The following is a 15,397-nucleotide window of genomic DNA, read 5'->3' on the forward strand; positions in this document are numbered from 1 at the left end:
ACCCACTACTTCTTCGGTAAAAGGTTTTATCTAAAACTATTTATGAAAGTCGTTGACGATACATATATACAATTTGTGATTTAACTGAAAACAACAATAAAGGTGCACAAGTCACACAACGCTGGTGGAACTTATATACGAGCCAAGAGAACACTTGAGTCGTGACATGAACACGCAGCTACAATACAAAAGTTCTTTCAATTTTTTTTGTAAAGACCGATTACGGTCAGATTCCTTCTTCTAGAGTCAGCTTTCGACTCTATCTCATAGAGACTTGCCTAACTTTATTTAGTAGAGTCCTTGTCCGACTCTTAACTTCAAGTCATATGAGCTCATTAATTTCCACCTCTCCAAATTAAGCCTTCAATATTTTGTCTTGAATAAGTTAGCTTTTCTCTCTAGCTAATCAACTTTAAAAATTATTATTTTCCTGCAAGTGGGCATTGCTTGGCAAACTATCAACACAAATTATAGAATATATATCAAGAAAATGGTTCAGATGTATATAAAGACATACATTATTCATAGACAGCTACTGAAATTTGATAGGCCACCAAACTACAAAACAACTTCAAGAAGGCTGGAGTTAAAAGGCAAGTCAGAGAAAGACACATCAATATAAACTCAAAACAAAACATCATAACAACAACAATAACAAACATATAACTAATGGCAAAGCGACAACTGTTGATGCTTGGAATTAGGGCAAGCTTTCACACTATCGCCGCCGTGCTTGTGGCCGGAGTAATATTCACTGCCGTGTTTTTGTCCCGAAATGGTTTGCCAAAGGAATACACTCAGAGCCACGGTGTTTCGGACCGAGGCGGAGATAGTGGGAGGGAGTGTAATTTGTTTGAAGGGAAATGGGTATTTGATAACGAGTCATACCCTCTTTATAAAGAAGAAGATTGCAAGTTCATGTCTGACCAGTTGGCTTGTGAGAAGTTTGGGAGGAAAGATTTGAGTTACAAATTTTGGAGGTGGCAACCTCACACATGCGATCTCCCAAGGTTGATTTCCTTCTGTATTGTTTTCACTTCACATTTAACATATTTTTCTTTACTTATGGCAATTCGTATTAAACATGTTGCATTATATCCGCTAGTTATACACTTTTCAGTTAAAATTATTCAAGAAGAATCTTTGTTTACTAATTTAGCAAAAAGAATTTGACATAAGTCAACTAACTTCTCATACCGTTCAATTCTTTCTTTAAATGTGTATCTCAGATTTTTTTTTCTTTTTTGGGAAGGATGTATGATTTGTACATAAAGGTTGGTATGATTTCATTTCACTAACTAATTGAGAGACATTTGGTTGTAGCAACAAGTAAAGCCTTTGTGCCATCGTCCTATATTAGTTAAATTGATGAGAATTAGCTTTGACAATATGAAGATAATTCTCCTCTTTTTTTTTGTTGTTGGTAATATCACTTTGTATTACTCAGATAAATAAAAGTGATTTTACATGTGGTTTGGCTTAAGTTTGGGCCCTTACTGTTTATATGTTAAAGACGATTAGTGTTACCAATATTGTTATTCTTGAAATCATCTAAAAAGGTTCAACGGGACAAAGTTGCTGGAGAGGCTAAGAAATAAGAGGATGGTGTACGTAGGAGACTCCTTGAACAGAGGCCAATGGGTATCAATGGTGTGTATGGTTAGTTCGGTCATTACTAACCCAAAGGCGATGTATATGCACAACAATGGCTCTAACCTCATCACCTTCAAATCTCTCGTAAGTACTCCAAATAATTCACACTCAATTAATTTTTGTAAAGTGGGACTTTTGTTCTATATATATATATTTTTTTTTATATATTCTTTTTCATTAGAACAATAATATTCCTTTGATTAATGTTTAAAAGTGATCTCCAAATAATATGAGCTCGATCTTTGTGGATAATCAGGAATACAATGCGACAATAGACTTCTATTGGGCTCCTTTACTGGTGGAATCCAACTCGGACGACCCAACAAATCATAGATTACCCGATCGGATAGTTCGGATCCAATCAATAGAGAGACATGCAAGGCACTGGACAGAATCTGATATCATCGTTTTCAACTCTTATTTATGGTGGAGAATGCCTCATATCAAGTCATTGTAAGTTTTTTTTTTTTAACTTATAGTTAAACGCAATTATTCCCATTATGTAATAAATGGGGTAATGTACTATAAAATATATATAAAAAGGTGGGGGTCGTTTGAGAAGTTAGATGGAATATACAAGGAAGTGGAGATGGTGAGGGTTTATGAAATGGCTTTGCAAACTCTTTCTCAGTGGTTGGAGGTTCACGTGAACCGCAATCTTACCAAACTTTTTTTCATGTCCATGTCTCCCACCCATGAAAGGTACCTTTCTCTAACTCTTTTCGTTCGATATCCATGATACTGCTTTTTTATCTTTCTTTTTCTCCCCTCATAGATTCGTATCTTCATTATTATTCTTTACTTTTTTTGGTAAATATGTTAATCTCCTAATGTATCAATTGGTTTCTTAGAGTGGGAGTGGAATTTTCTCTAGTTGAACTTTGTTTCATGTTCGAATATAATTAAAGGTCCTTTAGGGTTTTCCCACGTTTTTTTCCATAGCGTATTATGTTATTGTTATATAATTATAAAATTACACTATTGTTATATACTGAGGGTATTATTTGGTTTCTTATAGAAGATAGCAAGTAAAATAACTACATATAATATATGTAGGGCTGAAGAATGGGGAGGAAAACTTAATGAGAATTGTTATGGAGAAACTAGTCAAATAGATAAAAAAGGATATACTGGAAAAGGGTCGGATCCAAAGATGATGAGAGTCTTAGAAAATATGCTTGACGGGATTAAAAGTCGAGGATTGAACATGCAGATGATAAACATTACGCAACTATCAGAGTATCGAAAAGAAGGTCATCCTTCGATATACAGAAAACAGTGGGAAGTACCATCGAAGGATAATGAAATCGTGAATCCAAATAGTAACTCAGATTGTATACATTGGTGTTTGCCTGGAGTTCCTGATGTTTGGAATGAGCTCCTTTATGCTTATATTGTTGATAATCACTCTAGTTGAAAGCTACACTTACATATCTTTTTTTATTTTTTTTCTACGTATCCACTTCAAATGTACAGTTGATTTGCTTACCATCATTTGTTTTTAAAATCAATAATTTAACAAGTTTTCTTAATTTTTCATTTCTTATTTCATGGATGAATTTTCTAGGTGAGATTGTCTTTTTTTCTAACTGATTAAACTTAATCTTGGAACCTATAAGTTTTCTATTAAATAATCATAACCAAAACTGAAAAAAGATCTTTTTTTTTTGGGTCAAGACATTTTTTTGGTTTTGGGCCATAATTAGTATAGGCTTTGAAAGTATTGAATATGTTTTCAAGAAAATCCATCAATCATAGATATGCTAGTTAAGAATGTGCATTTTTTAGTCTATGTAGTTTTAAAAACATTTTGTAACTATGAAACTTGCAAAATGTGGAATATTGTAAAATCTACACATATTACATAAAATGCCTAAAAGCATATGATGATATAACAATTGTTAATTGTATGTAAAAACCACTAAAATATGTGTTTATATTACTTAGTTTATCCTTGTACACTATGTTAAGAATCATGCTTGTGAGTTGTGATAAACTGGGACTAGGATATATTCCAGATTTAATGTTTTTTTTTTTTTTTTTCGTTTTCAAAAACTAGACTCTACCATTATATCTTTAGTTCTTTACTAAAAATAATGGTGTTACCAGTCATACCATAAACTCAAGAAAGTATGTGCATGAAAAGCTGTGTGTGTTAAATTCTGTGTCACAAAGTAGAAGGCGGAGAAACTGGGAGGTTGGCAGGACAGATTACAGAATCATAAAGCCGCCCTGAAGTGACGCTCCAATTATTGTTTTGATTTCTTCCCAATTTTTCCTTTTTTTTTTCTCAATTCTCATTTCTCGAATTTCTAAAAACTTAGATTTCAATCATCCTTTTTTTGGATTTTTCGAAGAATCTCGTTCTTCATATTACATTTCTTGTTTCTTTACTTTTTATTTTTTTGACTCATAAATTGGCAATAGACCCCATTGATTGAAGACTGTGTGGATGATGACCATTTTAACGAAAAGCTGATCAAATGAGGTTGAGTTTTGTCAGAATGAATGTCTTTGCAAAAAGTTTTCAGCCAATTAATACTTTTTGAATGTATATTGGTTCCTTTTATATGGAGGCTTCCCACTACTCTGATTCTATGAATCTTGGCTTCGTAGAAGATTTTAAGTTTTTTCAAACAAACAAACAAACACTTAATTACAAGTTAAACGTTTCGAATACCTTGTTTGTAGACTTGTAGTCTTACATAAACTATGATGGTAACAAAGAAGAAGAATGATTAAAATAGCTAAGGACTTAAAGTTTTGCAAACATATGTATTACCCTCGTAGATCAGCAGGTCCAATGCCATATTTTGTTTCCAAAATAAACTTGGTTATGATATGCCAGCGTTCTTTTGTAGTCTTTAAATTTTCTAACAGAAGCTAACTGTTTGACAAAAAAAAAGAAGAAGCTAACTATCGATTTACTAACAAAGTAAAATATGTTAGAACGCTGTGTTCATAAATTCTATGTCACACCATAAGAGTACAACTGTGTAGAGATGGCAGAATATGGAGACTATAGAATTCTGTGTGTATTAATAGCAAAAATAACACTCCAACTTAGATTCGTTCATCTTCATGTATTTATGTAGATTTTAGAATCATTTTTTTTCTTTTTGATAATTATTTAACAGGCTATTGATTGAGGGCTGTTGCCTATGATAATGACCTAACGAAAAGCTGACCCAAATTTAATTGAATAATGTCAGATTGAATGTTTGTAAATTCTCAGCCAGTAAAAGATATGAAGATATATATATACATTTATCTAATTGATTATTCTTGTGTGTATTTTTGTTTTCTTTTATTTGGAAGTTCTCTAAGGCACTTACAAGTACATGGGTCCCTCATCTCATCTTTTATTAATACAATTAGAAGTTATCATTTCTTTTCTATGTAGTTTTTATAATTAGATTATGATCATACTTTCTTCCAACAACATACTTTCCATATTTTAGTTGGTTAAATTTTTGATGGTAGATAACGAACCTACGTGAAGATTAGAGATGTTAAATGACTCATAACAAAAATTCATGATTTTTATACTATCAGCTAATTTTCGAATGTTAATATATATTTGTATAAGTTTATGAACAGATTTTAACACTTAAATAACTGAAAAACTATTTGGTGATGAATCCTATGATTTCATTTCTCAATGGTTTAGGTGGCCAAACCCTTCTTTAGAAAGAAATAAGTGGAGATAAAACAATTTCAATTTCTAGAAAAAAACATGTAGTGATGAAAGTGAGATATATGGGGCAGACTATTGAAAGCATTGACCACACCGCATGATGTGAGATTGATGTGAATATGGTAACTAATAACACCCAGACTCACTTTTATGAGAAAATGTATCTTAAAATTTTCTGTTCATCAATGCTCAGATTCATTATAGGGGAACATAATCATTATTTGAAAAGAATGAATACAACATTCTTCATTTTTATTTTTCATTTGTTTTAGTCTTTTAGAGTTAGAATTATATATAACCTAACCACAAACTATCCAAGCCTTTGGTAATAAATTCTTCTAAACACAATCAAAACTTACCCAAGAATACAAAAAATGTTTGTTTTTTTTTAAATTTCGCTTTTTTTTTCCCCCGGCTAAAAGGTCTTGTTAGAGTTATAAATATAATTGCAAATTTCAGAATATTTAAAACCAAAAAAATATAATGAAAGGAAATTTAAAATGATAACATGTTGAGTAGTATTATCATTGTGAAGGTTAGCGCTTTCGACAAAATCATTTATAAATTAGGCCATTTTGTAAGTTAGTTCTTTTCTCGACAAGCCATTATAACTTAGGTAATTTTGTATGTTAGCTGGAGAATAAAAATCATATACTTATATATATTTAGAAACCAAGTGAATACACATTCTACTTAACGACCGTAGTCGGCAGGAGGAGTTCATAGGAGTGCATGAAAAAAGATACAAACAACAATCTAAAAAGGTTAAGTCTTGAAAGTCATTAATCTAATCATTTTCTTGTAAACACATACGGAAAACACACTTCACCGCTATTTACCAGAATTTACCTATTTTGGCAAGAATTGTACCCCTCTGATGTTTTATATTCACCAAAAAAAAAACTAATTAATCACTCTTATTAATGATCTTCTGATAGTTTTTAATTTTAGTAGCGCGATCTAAACACATAAGCGTATCAAAATACTAATATTTTATAGTACTTTCTAACCCACTGTAGTAAAAGAAAAGAAGAATAAAGTCTCGTAGTTTGCAATATGGTCTTCGAATATTTTGAACGCTGGACCAACGGATTTAATTATATGCGGTATCTAAATATATATTTCCAGTTTAATCACAAATATGATAGTATCTATTTTATACTTAAAGTCCGGAGTAAATTAAAAGCATATGTAATAGATGCATCTACAACTGTTCGTCAACAAAAGCATATACTCATGATAATAAGTATGTATTTTGAATTAAGTATCCTCCATTTCTGTGAATCAAATGACCTGAGAAGAAGAAAATAAAGTCAAACGATTGATACGGGATCCAATAATCACATCTGGACTATATAGTATCAATACTTTCCACACAAATAAAGCTAAAATTTAATATAAAAATGGTAATTTTAAAATATATAAAGTCATAATTTCACGTTTATCGAAGAGGAGATGAGATGACGTGTGTTCCTTCAAAACTGAGTTTCGTTTGTCTATAAATAACACCTCTCTTCTCCTTCATCTTCCTCACTTCCATCATGTCTTAGCTTCACTCTCTATAGAACGAAAAAAAAAAAAGCTTCATTCTCTATAGCTCCAAAAAAAGAAGTAGAGAAGAATCTGTAAAGCTCAGGAGGGATAGCGCCATGATGATCATTATTGACATAGATTATATTTGGCGCTATCCATCCTGAGTTTCATTGGCTCTTCTTACTACAATGCAAAAAGGCAAAGCCGTAACGCCTGAAACCACTTCGGAAATCAAATCTTTGTAGTGTTTTTTTTTAGTTCTTTTCATATCGCCTTCATGAAAAGTATCCTATTTCCTATCTCTTTTTTTGTTTTGATTTTTTCCTAACTAAGAAAAGATAGTATTAGTCTCAAACACATCATGAAGAGAAAAGAATCTCATCTTTAGTCTTTTTTTCTCCGGTGAAGTGAGTCCACCGTCGGGTAGGTTTCATCTGTATCTTAATAATTGGAATGATTAGTGTTGTTATTATACCGTTTTGGTAAAAATAATTAGTTAATTAATGTCGGTCCAAACTTTATAGACCAATTATTCTGAAAAAGGTGAAACGCCACTATTTTCACATTATAAAGTAGGTCACATCCAACGGAGATGCTACTATAACCAAAGTTGCAATATCAAAATTTCATTTTCTTTAAGATTTGTTTTAGGATTTTCTTACTTATGCCTGTGGTTGGTCAGGGTAAGTGGGGAACAGATATGCTCTGCATGAACCACGTGGACCAACATGCATATACACAGTTACCATCTTTTTTTTTTCTTATAGGTTGTTTGTTCATTTTAAAATTTTCCAGTACATATATCTTCTTCCACGTTTTCACTCCCTTCTTCACACAGATACGTTCATAAATACTGTATTAATCTGTTTATTGCATGAAAATACTGTAATATTCAAGAATACTAATCGAATTCACAAGTAATTTACGAACATTTCAGTTTCTCATTTGATATATATGTTTGTTTCTCACTTTCTCTACTAATTAGAGTTTCGCTTTACAAACGAATAAGAAAATATTAATTAAAAATACGATCTGTGTAAATGTTTCAACGTAAATATTATATATTGCGATGAGAGATATTTGAATTTTTAAAAGGAGAAAAACATATTACATCTGTTCAATTACTTAATTACTCTTATACTGCTACTAAACTGCGAAGAATTAATGCATCGCAAGATTATGAATTTATGATGGGTTGTAATTGGAATTTCATTGTGACAATCATTTTTTTTTTTGACAACCATACTCTTATAGATTAACAACCCGACGGTTTAAATACAAGAAAGAGACAGATAAAAGGCGTTCTTCCCCAGAGCATCTGCGATTTGGTTCTGCTTTCTAAGGATAAATTGAAAAGTACAAACAGATAAATTACGAGATAGATCTAGGATATCATGGAGAATTCCGTGAAAGTCTTTTGAAAAGAGCTTCAAATTCAATGTCTTGACTAACTGCTGTGAGTCTGAAGCTACCAAGAGATGGGTGAAATCCAAAGTGATTGCAACTTCTACCGCGGTAAGAGTTGCTAACGCTTCGGCCATCAAAAGGGAAGGAGATATAAAGTGCTAGACCTGAGCCTTGTTGGAGAGTCCGATCTTGATGATCTTTCAAGACCCAGCCAAGGCCTGCTTGTGACAATCATTATGTTGCGAAGATTGCATCCTGTAACATTGTTTTGGCCTTTTGGGTTTTGGAGAAATTAGCCATTCACAATGGATTTTAGTGATAGACTTTTTTTTTTCTGTCTATGCCACTAATACTAGTCTACTAGACATGTCTATTTAGAAAATTGGGACTGATCTACACAACCAATTAATCTCACAAAGTGCATTGCTGATATGATAGACAAAAAGGAAAGGAGGTATATACGACGATATATCGGAACGACTTGTTTACTTTAGAAGTTGGTTCTGAACACTATAATCAATAACTATTAATCTGGCATTAGTAGAGATGAAAAAATGTTTTTAATTGACATTTATATAATATAATGGTAATGTAGCACGCTACATATAAACTTTTGACTGAATTGAATATAAAACGTGACTTCAATGTTTTTATCGCACTATAGGACTTAATTAGAGTTTACTGTTTACGCTACTATCCAGATTCAAAAATATACTATATGTTTTAATATTATACGTTGTTTGGATATTGTAAATAAGAAAAAAATGTTTTATTTATATCGGTTCACTCTCGAATTTTACTTGATTCAATCTTATTAATCTTAGATTCTTATTATAGAGTTGAATAAAAAGAAACTAAATCGATTAGCAGACGGTGTTGTAAGGATTTGTAATTTGGGATCCTACTGAATTTAAGCTTACTTACCTAGCTAAGCCTACTACTCGCTTACCGTTAGAGATGAGTTTTCAGAGAAGAAAAACGTTTTCATCATTGTTTTTTTTTCACGCTTGATTGTGTAAGCTGGCTCACCTGTTTCACACCTGAAGCTGGCTCAGCTGAGACCAAATCAAAGTATAAGAGATTAGTATTCTTAAATTAAAAAAAAAACTAAAATCAGATAAGTAGACACAATTTGATTTGATGAAACTAAAATCCTTCGATTGCTCTTCCATAGAAGCAACACTCTTTTCCCACTCTCTTTTTCACACAATGACTAGTTTCATTGTGTTTTCGGAACAAAACTATCAAGTTTTTGTTCTTCTTGGTATCATATTTTTCTTATGTTTTTCTCATATTTTCCTTATATTTTACTAATTTTAATCTATTTCTTACCTTATTTTTATATTCAGAATTACAGTAGTTATAACATATTGATAGCAATGTAGTATGCCTAAACATATACTTCAAAAATTGAAAGAGATTTAAACCAATAATTCACAATTTTAATCTTGCTTGCGGGTTTTCAAAAAAAAAAAAAAACTATCTTGCTTGCTTTGTTTATCAAAATGATATATAATACATAATATAATACTTCAACAATTGTATCAAGATCATTATAATTCATTAATATAATTTCTATTTCGACGAAAAAATAATAATACATAATATACAAGAATAATGGTAACGTCTTCTTTTCTATTTGGCATAACAAAAAAAAAGACATTTTAATTTCAAAATAAATTAAAATAAATAAATTTTATGCTATTAGCTCTTAAAAATTTTATAACACACCTCAAAAGTTTAATGAAAAAGTTCTAAAATCACTCTTAGTTTAACAACTCATAATTTTTAATTAATAATTATGAGTGTTCCCTTTCTCCATATATTATTCAAAAATTCTATCTATATTTATAATATTATATTTTAAATTTATCTGTTACTAATTAATTATTTTTCCATACAAAAACAATAGTTATTCGTCGTAAAACCACGATCTCTTTCTCTCCACCCTTTTCAGTTTTATAAAGTTTAAACAATAAATCACACAACAGTTTTTATTTAAACAAAAACTTTTTTAACCTGAACTTTCACCACAATTATCTATTTCTCAATAATAACAATTACCAAGGATGACTCCATATCAATATTTAACGTTAAATATATATATTTTAGGTATTTTATAAAACAATAATAACATACTTATGATTGGCAATCAGATAAGTCTACTAGCATCTTAGGTGTGAGTAATGCTATTACACAGTCTCTTTTATTAGACAAACAAAGACATTGTCCTCTGCTTTTGGGTCCAAGGTCTCAAACGACATGGGCCGTATTCACAAACACAAGTCCAACAATACTTTGTCTTCATCCTGCAACGGTGACAAAGAGATTGAGACAAATCGAAACAAAAAGATTGAGACAAGTCGAAAGAAAGAGAGTGAGACAAACCGTACGCTCTTACCTATTCACCAGCGTACGGGATCACAGCTCAACAGCTTCCTGTGCATAACAGATTTGATATCTTTGGTTCTCTCTCAATGATGTGTGTGCAGTAACGTGTACCCTAGGCTCCTCTGTTTGTTTCCCTCTATATAAACTATATTCTCTGATTGTAAAGAACTTAAGATGAAATAATAATAGAAAAAGATTTTTCTTCATATCTTATCAAACTTTCATGGTATCAGAACTCAGTCGCCATGGCTGAAAACTCTGATTCTTCTTCCGCTCTTTGTTTTTCACATTGTGTAACCTTGAAACTTAGTTCCACTAACTACCTGTTGTGGAAGATTCAGTTCGAAACATGGCTCAACAATCAAAGGCTATTGGGTCATGTCACTGGAAGCACTCCGTGTCCTCCGGCTACAAGATCTGTCAAGAAGGGAGAAACGGTATCAAAGGCTCCAAATCCGGACTTTCTCGCTTGGGTCAACAATGACCAGAAGATTATGGGTTGGTTGATAGGCTCGCCGACTGAAGAGGCTCTCTCTGTTTATGGACTCCACACTTCTGGTGAGGTATGGTTCTCTCTCGCTAAAAAATACAATCACATCTCTGCATCTAGGAAGAGTGATTTGCAACGCCGCTTACATTCCACCGAGAAAGAAGGAAAAACTTTAGCTGAGTATCTGAACACTATTAAGCAGATTTGTGACCAACTTCACTCCATAGAGTACTCTGTTCCAGAAAATGAGAAATTTTTTGGTTTGGGTCAGGAATATGAGTCTATTGCCACAATGATTGAGAGTCAGATGGATACATTTCCTATGAGCTATGATGATGTTGTGATAAAGCTAACCAACTTCGACGACAAGATACAGAAGTATGTTGGTTCTTCTGTTTCTCCTCATTTAGCCTTCACAACGGGTAGAGACTTTTCCAATCGTGGTAGGCCAGTCTCCTGGTCGCTCTGGTGGTTACCGTGGTCGTGGCAACTATTCAACCAGGGGCAGAGCTTTCATCAACAGATTTCCAATGGTCAGTTCCCAGACTCTGGTCCACGACCTACCTATCAAATCTGCAACAAGTATGGACATTCTGCTTACAGGTGTTACAAGAGGTTTGATCATTCTTACCAAGGTGAAGAGCTCCCTAATGCGTTGGCTGCGATGCTTATTACTGGTCCACCGGGCCATGAATGGACTGTTGACTCAGGTGCTACCTCACATATCACGAACTCCACTGCTCAACTTCAAACTGTTCAACCTTATAGCGGTGAAGACTCTGTGATTGTGGGAAATGGTGATTTTCTGCCCATAACACACATTGGCTCCTCTGTTCTTCCCAGTACTCAAGGTAATATTCCGTTACAGGATATTCTAGTTTGTCCTCAGATTACAAAGTCTTTACTATCAGTTTCCAAACTTACCTCTGATTATCCTTGTGCTATTGAGTTTGATTACGATGGTGTTATTATTAAGGACAAGTGGACAAAACAGCTCCTCACCAAAGGACCCCACCGTAGAGACCTGTATCTGTTGGAGAACCCGCAGTTCATGGCTTGTTACTCTTCTAGACAACAAGCTACAAGTGATGAGGTGTGACACATGAGGCTAGGTCATCCTCATCAAGATATTCTCCAAAGGTTATCCAAGAATAAAGCCATAGTTATTAATAAATTAAGCAATCAGTTGTGTGATGCTTGTCAAATGGGAAAAATGTGCAATCTTCCCTTTGGTTCTTCTGCTTTTGTTTCGAGTAGGCCCTTAGAACGTGTTCACTGTGACTTATGGGGGCCTTCTCCAGTTGTTTCCTTTCAAGGTTTTCGATATTATGTAATCTTCATTGACCATTATTCTCGTTTTACTTGGTTCTACCCTCTACGTTTCAAGTCCGATTTCTTCACTATGTTTGTGCAATTTCAAAGATTGGTAGAAAATCAGTTTCAACAGAGGATTGGTATGTTTCAATGTGATGGAGGAGGTGAATTTATAAGCACCAGATTTGATGATCATCTTGTTCTGTGTGGCATTAGACAACAAGTCTCTTGTCCCTATACTCCACAGCAAAATGGTCTTGCTGAAAGGAAACACAGACATATCACTAAATTGGGGCTTTCTATGTTGTTTCAAGGAAAAGTTCCTCACAACCTATGGGTTGAAGCTTTCTTTACCGCAAACTTTCTTGGTAATCTTCTTCCCTCCTCTGTGCATGATGATCACAAGAGTCCTTATGAAATGCTTATGGGGAAAGCTCCAATTTACATTGCTCTACGCGTCTTTGGTTGTGCCTGTTATCCTAATTTGAGATCGTATTCACACAACAAGTTTGATCCTAAGTCTCTTTTATGTGTTTTTGTTGGATACAATGAGAAGTACAAAGGCTATAGGTGTTATCATCCACCTACTGGGAGAGTGTTTATCAATCGGCATGTTTTGTTCGATGAATCTAAGTTTCCTTTTACAGATGTTTACAAAACAAAATTGTCTTCTGTTCAAACACCTTTACTTTCAGCCTGGCAGGAGAGTTTTCAACACGAAGATGCTTCAGTTTTAGTCACCTCGCCTCCAGAATGTACCACCGATGCCTCTGCAATTAGTTCACAAGGTTGTGACGTCTCCAATGATGATGGAGAGGTAAGTTATGGGTGTACGACAGACTTTGATTCTGTTCCTATAGGCAACAACTTACCTTCTCTACCACATTAGAGTCTGTCACCCTTCTCAAGTCAAGACACGACAGTTCCAACAGAGGTCCTAACCACACCTGCATCTCCTGCTGAATCTTCTGAATCTTCTCAGTTCAGTCCTCGCTCTCCTGCATCTAATTTTCCCAACAATCCTATGCTTCATCCTATGATAACTCGAGCTAAAGCTGGTATAGTAAAGCCTAATCCCAAATATGCTCTGTTTACAGTCAAAGGTAACTATCTAGAACCCAAAACGGTGAAGACAACTCTCCAGGATCCAGGTTGGACTAACGCCATGGGAGATGAAGTCGGTTCTTTTCATGAGACTCATTCATGGGATTTAGCACCTCCTGATGAGTGTCCGAATCCACTTGGTTGCAAGTGGGTTTTTAAAACAAAGCTGAAAGCCGATGGATCTCTTGATAGACTAAAGGCGAGGTTAGTTGCAAAGGGTTATGAACAACAAGAGGGTGTTGATTATATGGAAACTTATAGCCCCGTGATATGGACAACAACAGTACGTTTAATTCTACACACTGCAACAGTTCACAAATGGTCTATTAAACAGCTTGATGTTAAAAATGCCTTTTTACATGGAGACTTAAAAGAAACAGTCTACATGCATCAACCTCCAGGCTTTGAGGATAAAGACAAGCCTGACTATATATGCAAGCTTAACAAGGCAATATATGGTTCAAAACAAGCTCCTAGAGCTTGGTTTGACAAGTTTAGTACTTTTCTCATCGACTATGGCTTCACTTGCACCTATGCTGATGCTTCCCTATTTACATATCACAAAGGCAATGATAAAATGTTTCTTCTCCTATACGTTGATGATATGCTCTTGACAGGCAACAATGCTCAGCTTGTCGATCAATTGCTTGCAAGCCTCAATGAAGAATTTTGAATGACAGACTTGGGTGGTCTGCAATACTTCTTGGGAATTCAAACTCATCACCACTCTGAAGGTCTCTTTCTTAATCAAGAGAAGTATGTTATTGATCTCTTGGTTGCTGCTGGAATGGCAGACTGTGCTCCTATGCCGACGCTTCTACCTCTGCAACTTGATAAGGTTTATGGACAACAAGTCCCTTTCTCTGATCCAACTTAATTTCGAAGTTTAGCCGATAAGCTTCAGTATCTCACCTTAACCAGACCAGATATTCAGTTTGCTATGAATCTTGTATGTCAGAAAATGTATTCTCCCTCTATGGCTGACTTCTATCTTTTGAAAAAAGTCATACGCTATTTAAAAGGAACAGTTAGTATGGGGCTCAACATTTTCTCCAACACTGATTCCACTCTCCGAGATTATAGTGACAGTGATTGGGCCAATTGTAAAGAAACGAGAAGATCTGTTGGTGGTTTCTGTACTTTTCTTGGTTCCAATATCATTAGTTGGTCTGCAAAACGCCATCCCACTGTATCAAGATCCTCGACTCAAGCCGAGTACCGAACCTTGTCCATTGTTGCGTTTGAACTTAAGTGGATCTCTCTGCTTCTTCGAGAAACTGGTGTGCCTCAACCTACTATGCCAGAGCTCTACTGTGACAACTTATTTGCTGTTTACTTGACTGCAAATCCTGCAATGCATAATCGTTCCAAGTCCTTCGATGTGAATTTTCACTTCGTGCGAGATGCATTGGTCGTCAAACATGTTCCTGCTGCGTATCAACTAGCTGACATCTTTACAAATCCTCTCGCTCAGCAGCCATTCTTTGATCTTCGGTACAAACTCGGAGTTGTCTTGCCTCCCACTCCAAGTTTGAAGGGGTGTATTAGACAAACAGAGACATCATCCTCTACTTTTGGGTCCAAGTCCTCAAATGACATGGGCTGTAATCACAAACACAAGCCCAACAACACTTTGTCTTCATCCTGCAACGGTAACAAAGAGATTGAGACAAATCGAAACAAAGAGATTGAGACAAGTCGAAAGAAAGAGAGTGAGACAAACCGTACGCTCTTACCTACTCACCAGCGTACGGGATTCACAGATCAACAGCTTCCTGTGCATAACAGATTTGATACCCTTGGTTCCC

At 34.4% G+C, this 15,397-nt stretch overlaps 1 protein-coding gene across 2 annotated transcripts; it reads left to right on the forward strand.

Moving 5' to 3' along the window:
- The first annotated feature begins 534 nt into the window (after window positions 1–534).
- Window positions 535–3,185, forward strand: LOC104782271 (protein trichome birefringence-like 34). 2 transcript variants are annotated; one of them, XM_010507153.2, is made up of 5 exons: window positions 535–1,010; window positions 1,560–1,737; window positions 1,910–2,106; window positions 2,197–2,355; window positions 2,710–3,185. In XM_010507153.2, the coding sequence occupies exons 1-5, from the start codon at window positions 670–672 to the stop codon at window positions 3,068–3,070; spliced, it is 1,236 nt and encodes a 411-aa protein (XP_010505455.1). In that variant the 5' UTR covers window positions 535–669; the 3' UTR covers window positions 3,071–3,185. The 2 variants fall into 2 exon arrangements, with proteins under 2 accessions (XP_010505455.1, XP_087367086.1); XM_087510960.1 differs by having other exon boundaries at window positions 555–1,010; window positions 2,867–3,185.
- Window positions 3,186–15,397: the final 12,212 nt, after the last annotated feature.

Source organism: Camelina sativa, chromosome 4 (assembly GCF_030686135.1).
Source record: "Camelina sativa cultivar CO46 ecotype springtype chromosome 4, ASM3068613v1".
Taxonomy (NCBI): Eukaryota; Viridiplantae; Streptophyta; class Magnoliopsida; order Brassicales; family Brassicaceae; genus Camelina; species Camelina sativa.

Coding starts and splice junctions, on each gene's coding strand:
- LOC104782271 (XM_010507153.2), top strand. CDS start 670: ATGGCAAAGCGACAACTGTTGATGCTTGGAATTAGGGCAAGCTTTCAC. Junction 1,011..1,559: donor CACACATGCGATCTCCCAAG/GTTGATTTCCTT, acceptor TCATCTAAAAAG/GTTCAACGGGACAAAGTTGC. Junction 2,107..2,196: donor ATGCCTCATATCAAGTCATT/GTAAGTTTTTTT, acceptor ATATATAAAAAG/GTGGGGGTCGTTTGAGAAGT.